Source organism: Meriones unguiculatus, chromosome 8 (genome assembly GCF_030254825.1).
Source record: "Meriones unguiculatus strain TT.TT164.6M chromosome 8, Bangor_MerUng_6.1, whole genome shotgun sequence".
Classification (NCBI taxonomy): domain Eukaryota; kingdom Metazoa; phylum Chordata; class Mammalia; order Rodentia; family Muridae; genus Meriones; species Meriones unguiculatus.
In genome coordinates this window covers 2902608-2916671 of record NC_083356.1, presented here as the reverse complement: position 1 = coordinate 2916671, position 14064 = coordinate 2902608, and the positions used below count along the sequence as shown (strand labels likewise).

The following is a 14064-nucleotide window of genomic DNA, read 5'->3' as shown; positions in this document are numbered from 1 at the left end:
GTGTTTCCTGTTGGTATTTAGTACTAGCTTACACAGACAGGAGAAACCGTGTTTCAGAGAAGAAAGAAGAAAACATGAAGACAGCGCCAGAGCCATGCAGCTAAGAGCACGGGGAAGGCATGGAGGGAGCAGAGGCCATAAATAACCACAGGAAGAGAATATCAAACTGTTTTGGACAAGGAAGGAAGGAAGGAACCAAGGAAGGACGGGAGGGAAGGGAGGGAAAGGAGGGAAGAGAGGAAGAGGGAGGGAGGGAGGGGGAAGGAAGGAGGGGGAAGGATGGCATTGAGGTTTCTGGCAGAGGGCTGGGTCAGTTGACAGGTATGAGGACTAAGACAGCAGGACGACTATGGACAGAAAACGGTTTTCTAGGTTTGCACAGGGCAGCCTCCTGCTCTCGGTAGTTGACAAGCCAGTGGAGGCTTCACAGCTGACTTTGAGGCCGTTTGCACAGAAGCCTGGAAGTCTGGAAGCTGCACCCAGTGTGTCATTCATCTGGGAGGTACCACAACCCTACTCCAAAGTGAAAGTACTACCTGCCAGTAAGTGCCTTTAGAATATTTACGGTACCTCTAGGAAACCAGAAAGAGCCCATGGGAAGGAGGGGAGAGGAGGTTTTGATACCAGTGACAGCGTAAATGGACAAAGTGACAGCCAGGCGTCCTGCCGTGGTGAGCAACCTTCAACCCAGCACTCCCGGAGAAGAGAGCAGGGTGGGTCTCCAAAAGTCCGAGGCCAGCCTGGTCCACACAGCGCCTGCTGCACAATGGGAGGTGGAGAGCACAGCAGCTCTGAGGCCAGCTAGCCTGGAAAGTGCAGAACATTAGCAAGGTGGAATGAGAAAACAGATCCCAAACACACCCCAGCTCAATCTCTCCCCTCCCCCTTCTTTACTCCATACGTTCAGAAACACAAACACACGCTCGCTCCTGTGCACAGTAAACTACGTCAAATTTTAGAGTGTTTATTGTTCAGCGACAGCGATAGTTACAGCTGAAAAGGAAGCGCTTTGACGTGAATCTATGCCTCCATTCTACTTATTTTAGTGTTTCACTCTAACCTTTTTGCAGCCTCTGCCTCAGCTTACTCTCATGTGGACTCATAAGAATTCAAAGAGCCTTTACTCTCCGTGCACCCTAGGAAGACAGCAGTGCGCAGTCTTGAGGAGGTGAAGGATTCAGACACCAGGTACCTGACGCTTGACAAGGGAGAGGGGGCAGCCATGGGAAACAGCTGAGTCTTGACGCCCCTTGCTGGTGAATGTCAGGATTTACCAACATGCCAAGGATTCACAGACCTCCTCTCTCCCGCCTGTCAGCTTCCCTCTTTCAACTCAGCCCCAGGATCTTGTAGAAGCCACAGCAGCATCTGCCTCCTCTGACAGCTAATCCCCTCTGGCTGAACTCCCCAGAGCAGGGATTCTGTCAGCCACGTGTGTCCGCAGAATCTGTCCAGGTGCCCGGTTAGGAAAGATGCCCGGATCTGGTCAAACTTGCCAGGCATTTCCCAAGACTTGTTTCGTTTTCTCGAGGCAGGATTTCACGCAGCTCAGGTCGGCCTCCAAGGATGGTGCAGCCGAAGGCCACACTGAACTCTGACCCTCCTGTCCTGCTCACCAGGTGCTACAACTGCTGTCATGCGTCACCGACTCCAGCTTGAACTCAGCCGACCGAGGTGATGCACATCTTTAATCCCAGCACCCAGTGGGCAGAGGCAGGAGTATCTCTAGTTCAAAGCCAGCTTGCCCTATCTACATGGTGAGTTTCAGGACAGCCGAGGCTATGTAGGGAGACCCTGTCTCAAAGAGCCAACAACAGAAACTTAAACTTGAGGACAGCATTGTAATGGCCCAAGTTCAGAATATGGTTTTTAAATAAAAACTGTTTGTACAGAATTTGCATTTTTATGGAAGTGTTTGTGTTGGTGTGTGCACATGCTCGGCCTGTAAATACTGACCTAAAAGATTCATCATCCCTTGATTCTACGGCTGCTGCATGAACCCCAGCTGCTGGGAGGGTTCCTCTGTCCCTTCATGTTGCAATGCTGTGACAGTCTCAGGAACACACGAGGACCAATGTCAGGGCGTGCTTCTCGTGGGCACTGCTGGCGTGTGGCTGCCTGTCTGTTGCAGGTGTTCGCTCCTCTATGGACGAGGATTGCGTTAGACCTGGGTTCTGCAGTGTACCCAGAAGACAAAGTCAGAAGCTGGAAGCAAAGCCAGCTGCCTGTGAGTGCTGGCCGTCAGAAAAAGGGCCTCTCCCTGTGTCCCCAACCACACTGCACTAATGTTGCCCACCCAGAATCCTTGTAAGTCTGTGTGTTCCGTCTCAAGGGTTGTGAAGAAGTTGCTTCCTAAATCCATGAGCAGTTGGCTGAAACCTTCCCTGCTGTTGTCTTTCTCTGACGTAACCCTGGAGTCAGGACCTTGTGCACACAGGCAGCAGCTCTGCTCGTGTGGTTCTGAGTTCTGCTCTGTCCCTCGGGGTGTCCCTTTGAGTCTGAGGTCAGCCTGGTCTCAGGGAGAGTTCCAGGACAGCCAGGGCTATGCAGAGAGACTCGGTCTCAAATACCAAAGACCAAATAGAAACTGAATACTAGCTGCCCCTGCTCTCACAGCCGTTGGTTCACTGAGCTGCATGGAGACAGTGCTGAGCAAAGCCGGAGCTGACGGCACCCAGGGTGACCCTGGGCCTCACAGAGGGAACAATTAAACGCGGGCAAAGAAGCCGAGAGGACAATGTCCTCCTCTGCACCGCTGTGCAGCCTTGCTGTGAGGAGCGCAGGGAGGAGTGGCCAGGTGTCTCTGCTCCTCAGCTCCTCAGCTGCCCAGCATCCTGGGAGAGAGCTCAGAGCGGTCCGGACCATGACTGCTGAAGAACAGGGGGAGTTTGAAGACATGGCAGAGGCTGACAAGTCTCGCTATGGGAGAGAAATGAAAACCTAGAGGGGAGGAAATGGGGAGACCAGAAAGAAGGACCCCAAGGCACCCAAGAGGGCTCCTTCCTCCTTCCTCTTGTTCTGAGTTTCACCCCCGGATCAATGATCATCACCCGGCTTATCCCCTGGTGATGTTGCAAGGACACGAAGAGCCGTGGAGCAGCACTGCTGAGGACAAGCAGCCTGAGGAGTGGAGGCTGCCCCATGGGAGCAGAAGGACAGAAGGACCCTGATGCCACAGAGTGAAGAAAAACCTGATGCAGAAAAACAGGAAAGGACAAGAAAATAAGAAAGAGGGAGGACAGGAGGAGGAGGAAGAGGGTGAGGAAGAGATTAAGGGAGACGAGGAAGGCAAAGATGATAAGTTGGTTCTAAAACACTTTATTTCTTGTCTATAAAGCATTTAACCCCATACACAATTCACTCCTTTTACAGAAGAGAATTGAAATATAAGGCTGTGTAAGTTTTATTTAAAGGAACAGTGTCTTTTTCTGTGTGGTGACCACAGTCCCAAATGTGCCATCAGATAGGCCTGTCTGGTGGATTTGTCTTTTCTTTTCTATTCTTAACAAAAAAAGAAACAAAGAAACAAGAAACAGGGCTTGGGATGTGGTGTGGTGCGGAGAGGAAAGGGGGAGATTTAAGTGTGATAAAGGGGTCCACACTGCCATCTTCCCTGGTGTCTGACCCACTCCTCAGAATGCCTTTTCCTAGAAAAAGCCTTGGAGGGTGGCGTGAAAGGGCACACTGCAGGCTGGGGAGATGGCGCAGAGGTTGGGAGCACTGTTTCTGCTTCCAGAGGACCTGAGTTCAATTCCCAGCACCCACACGATGGCTCACAACAATCTATAGTGAGATCTGCTGCCCTCTTCTGGTGCGCAGGTCTACCTGCCCTCGGAACCCGGTTTATACAACAAATAAATAAATCTTAAGAAAAGAAAAAGAAAGAAAGGAAAAAGAGAGTACACACTGCACACAAGCAACCCCAGCAAGAAACTAGCTGCAGCCTCCAGACCTGGCCCCGGCCAGGTAGGACCAGAGTCAAACTCAGACTGTGACCCTGTGAAGAAATGTGGGGCACAGCCTTGGGCCATTGCTTCTGAGCTGGGCCAACTTCTGTGCCAACTTCTGCCAGAGGAGGTAGAGGTCAGGGTGTGGGTAGGGGATTCAGAACCCTGTATGGGTCTGGGTTTTTGGCTCAGTCAGGGCCTCCTTCCTCCCTGATTGGCACTGGAGCATTGCCAGGAGCCTGCGCCTGGCTTCTTCAAGAGCCTGCACCCTGCTTGTCCAGGACCCGGTGCCCTGTTTGTCCTGGCTCTCATTGTGGCTCTTCCTCCTATGCCGGCAAAGATGACCCTCGCCATCCAGGTCCTCCGGCTGGTGGTTGGCATGCTGCTTTTTCCCATGTTCCTGCTGAACCTTCTAGGCCTGTGGAGAGAGAGATGCAGAAAGTGGTTTCCCTCCTTCATGTGGAGGGCGACCAGGATATACAATAAGTACACACTGAGAACAAAGCGTGAGCTCTTCAGCAATCTGCAGGAGTTCTCAGGCCCCTCGGGGAAGCTGTCCCTGCTGGAGGTGGGCTGTGGCACGGGGGCCAACTTCAAGTTCTATCCCCCTGGGTGCAGAGTGACCTGTGTCGACCCCAATCCCAACTTTGAGAAGTTCCTGTTCAAGAGCGTCGCAGAGAACCGGCACCTGCAGTTCGAGCGCTTCGTGGTGGCGGCCGGGGAGGACATGTCCCAGGTGGACGAGGGCTCAGTGGATGTGGTGGTCTGCACCCTGGTGCTGTGCTCCGTGCAGAGCCAGGAGAAGTTTCTGCGTGAGGTGCGCCGCGTGCTGAGGCCGGTGAGTGACAGATGTGAGAACAGGCTAGTGGAGGCTAGCAGGAGCAAGGATGGTCCTGCCAGGTTCAGGGGAACTGTAAACCAAAAGGCAAAAGCCTGGAGAAGAACCTATAGAAGGAAAATAGTGGCAGAGAACTACGAAGGGAAGCGAGGGCCAAGAAATCAGAAAATAGAGAATTCCAGGCTGCTCCAGAGTGAAGAGCCTGCTGACAATTCCCATGTCCGACTTGGTAACCGAGGCTCCCAGGGACAGCTGAAGGCTTCATGCCACTCCTTTCAATAAGTTACAAGTCCCAGCACTGGGGAGGCAGAAGCAGGCACATCTCTGAGTGCCAGGCCAGCCTGGTCCACACAGTGAGAGGTCCAGGCCTGACAGGGCCGCACACCGAGACCCTGTCTCAAAGCACAAAGCATTTACAGGCCCCTAAGAACAAGGCTGTTTCCTAGAGCTGGTGAGAGAGAACGATAGCAAAGATGAGCAACGGGGCGGTGACAGGATATAAGTTAAAGCAGACAACGCATAAAGACGTATAGATCACAGCCTGTGACACTGCCAGAGGCTTACGTCTATAGGTTCTTGGGAGGACCTGGGAAGGACCCCTCACCCAGGAAGAGGTTTTGAAGGCTCATTTACTAACATCAAAGTGTCCAGTGAACATGCTTTCTCTATCGGAAACGCATCTACAGCTACTCGTGTGCCAAACCTCGTCTCTGGAGAAAAGGTTCCTTAGAGCACACCTGCCGACTGGAAAGGACCCGTCTGCATGAAAGCTTGTCACAGAGTCAGGAGCTCTGGAGCCATTTCAGAGAGCAAGAGCTGGGTGTGGTGGTCCAGACATCCAAACCCAGCTCTGTCTCAGTGTCTCAGAGGCTGAGAAGGATGGGAAGGCAAGCCTCAGCTATGTGGCAAGCTCAAGGCCAGCCTGAATCATAGAGTCAAAATCTATCAAACAACAAAACTAAACAAACCCCAACAACCCACCGGGTGAGTGGGCACACACACTTAATCCCAGCACTCAGAGGGCAGAGGCAGGTGGAGCTCTGTGAGGCCAGCCTTGTCTATAAACGGAGTCCCTGACTGCCAGGGCTACACAGAGACTCTGTCTTGTAAAACAAACAAACAAACAAACAAACAAACAAACAAAACAACAACAAAATCCAGCCAACCAAAATGAAGAAAAAACTTCCAGAAGTGTGATCTCTGCTATATAGGAAAGAGAAGATGGTCAAGAATATGTTAATGTGTTCATGCAAAGGTAGAATAGTCCAGGAGTTACCTCTGGGGAACAGCAGGCAAGAGCAGCCGTCACTTGTGCCTTTCTGAAAGTCAGAAGAAATTCTTTTGACTGGTTCTTCCTCTGTGCCAGGCAGGTAATGCCCTTGGCTTTCTTCCTTAGCCTGTCTGATCACCAACTCACCACTTGATGGAGCCAGCTTCAGGACAGCCTCGGTTGTCCTCACCAGAAGCCTCTGAAGTGGACATTTATGACCGTCGTGTTCTAGAAAGGGTCGAAGACTCAAAGACGTTAGGAAATGTACCCAAGCTTACACAACCATGGCTCTAACCTTATTTTATTTTGTAAAGACCAGGTCTCATTCTCAGTAACTAATGCTTGGCTAGACTGACACTTTGTATGTAGATCAGGCTGGCCTGGACCTCACAGAACTCTGCCTGCTGCTGCTGCTGGATTAAAGACGTGCACCCACAGCCGGCCAGGTCTAGTGTTCAGGGAGAATATTGCTGCCAATTGGTGCTTGTCATCTTCCTCACCTCAGCATTCCTTAACCTTTAATTGTGAGGGTGCTAATCATCACTAGGCCCAAGAAGAGTCTCCAGGCTAAAGCTGCTGGAGTTACTATTCCATTTCTGCCACAATACAATGTTTATATTTCATATACCTGTAGAATTTACTTATATGTCTAATCTTGGTGTTTTATTTCCTTCAGTTTAATAACACCACAGTGGCTCTGTATGAGTCAACTTTTCCCAAGAAAGAGAGGTCTTAATATTTTATTCTTTTGTCATTTGTCCTCACCATTCTTCATCCATCTGTAGCAGGAAGAGACTTTTAATGTGATCTGCTGCCAGCTTCTCTAGCCTACCGAATATTGTTTGCCTTTTAAAGGTTACTTTGCTCTGATTATCCTGTTCCTGAGTAAGTGAAGGGAAAGATGTGCCAGGAGTGTCTTTGAGTCAGGGCCTCACAAGGAGGTCTCTGGCACAGTGGTTTGAATCACAACCTCCAGGTCATGAGGAAGGCCTAGAATTAGCCCCAGAAAAGGACATTCCCCTAAAAGAAGGAGGGATGGTGTGGTCAGGACATCCCTGGGGAAACTTAGAAGCAGTACTCCTGGGAGGAGGTGTAAATGATTCATTAGAAATTTTCCATCCATCCAAAATTCCCCAAGTTTACAAATAATAAAAGTCCCTAAAGCATGTGGTTGTAGAAATCAGGATCAAAAGAGTGGGAGACCGCACCACAGAGATTGCGTCACTCGGCTCAGCTTTGCTGGAGCTTTGAAAAGCAGCTGTGCTAAGTTTATGACTTTCACTGTTCCCATTAGATATGGCTGTGCCAGTTTACCCTGCAGCCAGTGCCTGGGAACAAGTTGTTTGTGAATTAGAGGTTTTCTTTTTTCAAAAAAAAAAAAAAAAATGTTGCGAGGAGAGACCAGATGTGATAGAACAACATAAAATGCCAACACGAGGGAGGTGGATGCAGGGGCATGAGGAGCAGCTGGCTACACAGTGTGTTTGCCAAGTACCGAGTTTCAGAGCAACGTGGGTGCTGTGACTGTTTCAAAAGTCAAGCAGCAACAACAAAAAGGTAAAAGGAGGTGGACGAGCGAGCTAGCTCAGACAGTCAAGACATCTGCCGTCAACTCTGCTAACGTTAGGTCCGCGTGACTGAAGGAAAGAACATGCTCACACAAACATGCATACAGTTGTGTAATCACACTCACACTAAATTAGTTAAATGCAGTGAACGTTTTCAACAGAAAGAGGGACAGAGTAGTAGTAATTCAGTAGTAAAGCATTTACAGCAGACATGAGAGCTGGAGTCAGAATCGCGAACCCCCCCAAAACCCAGCAACAAAAGGCTAGGTTGTTAAGAAGAGATCACAGATATAAAAGTAACAGACCACACCCCAAGAGGAGATACTGTGTAGACTCTCTCTCTCTCTGAGAAAGGATCTTATGTAGCCCAGGCTGGTCCTCCACTTCTGCATTCTATTTCTTCCTCCTCCTCAGTCCCTGTGCTGGACATGGAAGACACCTGACCCTGTAGCTCCCTGGGCCTAGAAGATACTGTGTCCACTGGCTGACCTCAGTCCTCCCGCCTCTGACAGCCCGAGGGCTGGGATTACACGTGGGACTCACCACACCACTGATATAATCCTATTAGAATAAACTTCCTACTGATCAGTAAGGGAAACAGCAGTTATTTCCATGAACGATGGAATAATGGATATCCACAGGCAAGTACACAAACTTCCTAGTAAAAGACCTTGTATCTGTGAAGAATCTTTTTTTTTTTTTAAGATTTTCCTTTTTACTACGAATACAGTGTTCTGGCTACATGTAGATCTGCACAAGAGAAAAGGGAAGGAGATCTCATGATAGATGATGGTGAGCCTCCATGAGCTTGCTGGGACTTGAACTGGAGCCTCTGGAAGAACAGCCACTGTTCTTAACCTCTGATACTTCTCTCCCAGGATCCTGTATTTTCCCATCCCACACCGAGGATTACAATCATGCACCATTACACGCCGGCTAATAAATGAATGAATGAATAAATAAATAAACAAACAAACAAACATATTTAAAAGAATGTGGGTCCAGGCATGGAACTTGAGACTATTTACTGTACAAACTGATTTGCCTCCCCAACCTCCAGGATACACGTATTTTTAAAGACAAAAATACCACCTAGCCAAGCAATTGAGAGATTTTGTGTTCTTTAAAAAAAGTGTTAAGACAGGTATGTTGGTCCATGCTGCTATTCCAGCACTCAGGATGTGGAGGCAGGAGGATCAGGACTCCAGGGCCATATTGTAAGATGTATTTTATTGTCTTATGGGCACGGATGTTTTGCCTGCACAAATGTGTGCCCCACGTAGTGGCTGTAACAGAGATGGAGCAGAAGGGGGTGTTGAGTCCCAAGTAGCTAAATTTGCAAAAAGTTGAGAGCTACCGAATGGGTGCTGGGAGTTGAACCTGGGTCCTTTGGAAGAGCAGACTGTGTTGTTCACTGATGAGCCATCTCTCCAGCCTCTTGAGGTCCTTTCCAGCTATTCAGTGAGTTGGAGGGCTCTGGTACAGTCTTGTAATCTCAACACTGAGGACTCTGAGGTAGGAGGATGGCAAGTTTGATGCCAACCTGGGCTATAATTGTAAGACAGTTTGTCAAAAACATTGTGGTGTGTGTGTGTGTGTCTGTGTGTGTGTGTGTGTGTGTAGAAAGTGTTGGCACGCCTTCATTGGAAATGCACGCTTTCGTAGTCATTTCTAGTTAAGGACAATTTGAAAACTTCTGCCAAGGTGTTTTAAAAGGCACCTAGCCCTGACTCAACTCTGGTTTTTTTTTTTTTTTTAAATATAGGATTTTAGCCTTGCTTATATCAGGGCTGATATGAAATAAAATGATATGGGGTGGGGATACCATGGGTGGCCCAGGCTGAAGTGTGCTCCCTGAGAAATTACGCCACGAAACAGATCTGGTGTAAGGTTTATTTGGCAGAGAGAAGAGGGCCTAGAGAAAGGGTAGAGGCAGAGAGCGAGCCATGCGGGCAGGCAGACTGACAGGAACCGAGCCACGAGGACAGAGAGCAGAGAAGTGAAGGTGGGGCGCAGAGAATGATAGAAAGGGAGAGATAAGAAAGGAGAGAGGGGGTGTCTGGGTGTGGGGTGTGGACGGTCCTTTTATGGGCAGCATACCTTTTGCACCTGGTTGTGGGCAGGTGATGATGAAAGCGATTGCTAGGTCCCTGAGGTCAGGCCAGCAGAGTCCCCTGTATGCTAACAATACCAATTTGGCAGTAATTACAGGTGCTCCCAAGAGTGGTGGATGCTAATCCTTGTTATGCTAAAACACAGTAGAACCTAGCAATTACAAAATAACATAAAGACAGTTACAAGTACTGTGTGTTACAGTAAAACACTGGAAAGAGCCTAAGAGATACAAAGTAACATGAAGACGGTTACTAGCATTGTGTGTTACAGTAAAACACTGGGAACTGCCTAACAGAAACAAAGTAACGTGAAGACAGTTACAAGCACTGTGTGTTACAGTAAAACACAGGGAAGAGCCTAACAGATACAAAGTAACAGAAAGATGGTTACAAGCACTGTGTGTTGCAGACTTAATTTTAGGAAAAGCCGCAAATTTTCATATAGTAGTACAGGGTCTGGTTTTCTCTCTTCCATCTGTTTTTTTGAAAAAATGTGTTTATGGTCGTGCGTACCTGCATGAGTTATATGCACAGTATGTGTGCAGGTCCATGGAGGTCAGGGAACACTGGATCCCTGAACCGGCAGTAATGGGTGGCTGAGAACGACCTGATGTGGGTAGTAGGAACCGAACCTGGGTCCTCTGTAGAGCAGGCAGCTCTCTTAACCTTGGAACATCTCTCCAGCCATTTTTTTGTCTTTTTTAAGACGGGGTCTTATGTTGCACAAACTGGCCTCAAACTCACGGTATTGCTGAAGAAATGACTTTGACCTTCTTATGCTGCTGCCTCTGCCTCCTAAGTGATGTCCTTACAGACAGGTGCCACCATGATTTGGCTGTCAAACATTTCTGTATTTTCTAAACTTTCTAAGATAAGCATGTGGCTGAGAAGGTTCTGGAACCACATAGAGAGGTTTAGAATCTCCTTCTGACGTTTACAAACTGCCAGCTGGGGCTCAGTTCCCTCAGTAAAAGCAGTGATGTGCTGGGCTTGGCTGCATATTTCCTTGAATCCCAGCAGTCAGGAGGCAGAGGCAGGCAGATCTCTGAGTTTAAGGCCAGTCTGAGCTGTATCAAGTTGCTGGCCGGGCAAGTTGCACAGTGTGATCCTGTCTCCAAAATCAAACAGAAGCCGTGGCCGTAAGAAAACGTGTGTAACAATGATTGTGCTGTGTTGTTTGTCCAAGACAGTGTCCATGTAGCCCAGGCTGGCCCTGAACTAACTCTCACAACCCAGGCTGGCCTCACGCTTGCACCAGCTTCCTGAGTGCTGGGATTGTTGGTTTGTTCCACTGCAAATAACCCTGTTGGGAAGATGAAGGACCGTGATGTGCTGTGAGCGAGCTCCGCACTTGGCTCTGTAGGCTCAGTAACTACGAGTTCTCGATCCACAAACATGTCTGTTGCTTAGATTGGCAGCTCCGTTTAAAGGTTTGTTTTAGGAGAGGGTCCCACTGTGGCTGGGCTTGTAATTCATGATCATCCTCCCTTAGCCTCCCTGGTGTGGAGATTCCAGGCATGGGCTATCAAGCTCAGCGAGCTCTGTATCAAATGTGACAGAAATTCAAACTGCCTCACCCAGATAATGCCTTACTCCATTTCAACCCACCTGGGTCTTCTCAGAGTTGGCTTCAGGCCACTGAAAGTTTTAACTTTAAGCATCTTGTAGAGCTGCTTCCCCAAAGCCAGCATCTTTGAAAGATGTGTGTGTTTTCTTTCTCAGGGAGGGGCTTATTTCTTCTTGGAGCACGTGGCAGATGAAAGATCCACCTGGAATTTCTTCTGGCAGCAGGTCCTGGATCCTGCCTGGAACCTTTTGTTTGCTGGATGCAACATCACAAGAGAGAGCTGGAAGAGCCTGGAGCAGGCCGGCTTCTCCAAGCTGAGGCTGCAGCATATCCAGGGAACTCTACCCTGTCCTTTACTGAAGCCCCATATTTATGGGTATGCTGTGAAATAGGGTGAGGCAGCGGGAGCGCTCTGAATGGCTCCAGCGGTTCAAAATTTCAGGTTTAGATGTAAGAGACCCTGGGAGAGGTGAAGTCAAATTCATCCTTACAGGTTTCTGTTTGCCTATTTCTATCTCCTCTCCCATCAAATCAAAACCAAATGAAAGTATCTTTGGCCTCTCCCTCCAAAGGAACCAGTGGTGTCTCATGAGCCTTTGATAATGAAGCAGTACAGGAGACTGACAGCTTGCCAAGCGAATAAATAAATACTTGACGAGTGAAAAATCCATGCCTGACTAACACAGAAACACCCCCCAAAGCCACCTGCTCCCACCTCTGAAAAAAAAGAAGTATGAACCCACTTGCTATTGTAATACCAGGATCACAGGACCCTCAGACACCACCAGGAGATGACTCAATGCAAGAGCAAGACAGCTTTATTATGAGAGCGATTGAACTCAGGACACAAGTCTCACTGACACAGCAGTAGAGAAGTGGGACCCTGAGCCCTGAGTTAGCAGGGTTCTTAAAGGGAAAGACTGCAAGCAGGGGTATCCATGACAGCAAGCAGAGGGGTATATTTTCTATGAGAGAAAGCAGGGGGGTTCATACCTTGACATTACAGAATTGGGTAAAAGCCATAGGGGAGAGGTGACCATTTACATAATCACAATTGCCAGGGAGATTGTCTCTATTTTTTACTAAACATTTATTCTATGATATTTCCTGGAGGCCGTTGCTTGGAGAGCTAACTTTGTTTTCTGCCAGGTGCACAATCTGTGATATCTCCTGGTACCTGAATTCAGCTCCTGGTCAAGATGGCTCCTTATTTCAAAATGGAGTCACCCAGCCTAACTTAAATTCTTCCTTTCCCCTGTTTTTGTTAATAAAGAGGCCAATCTTGGGCTCATACAGTCCATGGCCAGCCTCAAACTGATAGTACTGGATTCTCATTACCATCAACTGTATAATCCCTAATCTTTGTCTAATATATCCTAACAACTTGTTAAGCAAGCATGATCCAAAAATGACCAAAGGCAAAAGATTCTGCCTTTGAGCCGTTATAATTCTGGCTCTGTACATCCAGTATTACAATACTAGATTCTGCTCCAGCTAAGCAGGTCCCCAAAATAATAGCTAATGTCAGGGAGCCCCTTTGACTTAGCATTTCAGCCTGTAGGTGGGACTTTGGTCCAGTGGTCTCTTTTTCTGACATTGCTTCCATTCTGACAATAGGACCATTGGCATCAGGGGCTAGGAAGGCTGAAATGTCAGCCAAAGGCTGGGCAATGGGGCAGTCCTCAGAAGCGTCTGCCTAGCTGATCCATCTGAGGAGGCAGTGAGCAATCATGTCAGCTTCCAGCAAGTTCAGGTCTCAGCTTGCAGTCTCAACCAGGTGAAAATCTGCTGAGACAAATTCAAACTAGAAACAGAAGTTAAAATTTGTCTAATCAATGGTAAAAGTCAGAACTTCCAAAACCAAGGAAATAACTCATCTGGGGTCCGTTTGAGCTATGTCAGATTCAGGTCTCATGACTTTTTGATTCCCTGAAACTCATATAAATTTTTAGTTTGCAAAAGGAAATATATAAAAAAGACTCGGAAAAATAATATATCAATAACTTTTGTGACTAACAGGTAAACCTGCATCCAACAGAATGAGTGTCAATTCTTAGTGGTTTGTTTTGAAACCTTCGTAAGTAATTTAAATGTGTCCATGGTCTGACCCTTTAACATTTGACTGTGGGTACAGCTGTTGGTGATCAGCCATCATGCCATTTCTTATCTGCTGAAAAGTTAGGCAGAAGTACATTAACAGCTTTAGTGCTAAATGCTACATACTTGAATTTTCCTTAGCAAAGCAATTAAATAAGGCAAACCTTTTTGCCTTTTAAATAGAAGACTTAGTACTTAATAATTTTAATTAACTAGTATATCAACCAATAAACTAACAATAAATCGAATTATCTGCTCTTTAGCTGTAAGGCTACCATTAGCTTAGCTTAGCCATCAATGTGATCAGAGACCTAAGAAGGATAAATTATGAGCCAAATAAATGTACTGATCCATGTATCAATCAAAATGACAGTGACAACTAGTCAGTCCCTCACCCTAGGCATCTGTCCCTGGCTCCTGTGGTCTCCTGGCATCATGAGCAGGGGTGGTCCAGTGACCAGGCACAGGAGATGAGAGACTGTTTCTGTGGAGAAAGAAAGGAGAGAATGTCCTCCTCATCTCACCCTTAGTAATGTGAAACATTGACTCTCCAGGTGTCCACAGTTAGGCTGGGTCCTAGCAGTCTTGCCCAGGGGTTAGCATACCATAATCCAGAGTTGCATTGTGCCCAAATCTTCTTGGAGACCTTGGGGAGTTACTGTC

At 47.9% G+C, this 14064-nt stretch overlaps 1 protein-coding gene and 1 long non-coding RNA gene across 2 annotated transcripts; both read left to right on the top strand.

The window, feature by feature from the left end:
- The first annotated feature begins 321 nt into the window (after positions 1 to 321).
- Positions 322 to 1936, top strand: LOC132655978 (uncharacterized). Its single transcript, XR_009593932.1, has 3 exons — positions 322 to 542; positions 1071 to 1188; positions 1536 to 1936. It is a non-coding gene; the product is annotated as an uncharacterized LOC132655978 (long non-coding RNA).
- A 2317-nt stretch (positions 1937 to 4253) lies between these two features.
- On the top strand, positions 4254 to 11970 carry LOC110561546 (N6-adenosine-methyltransferase TMT1A-like). Its single transcript, XM_021658006.2, has 2 exons — positions 4254 to 4785; positions 11460 to 11970. The coding sequence occupies exons 1-2, from the start codon at positions 4276 to 4278 to the stop codon at positions 11694 to 11696; spliced, it is 747 nt and encodes a 248-aa protein (XP_021513681.1). The 5' UTR covers positions 4254 to 4275; the 3' UTR covers positions 11697 to 11970.
- The last annotated feature ends 2094 nt before the right edge of the window (positions 11971 to 14064 follow it).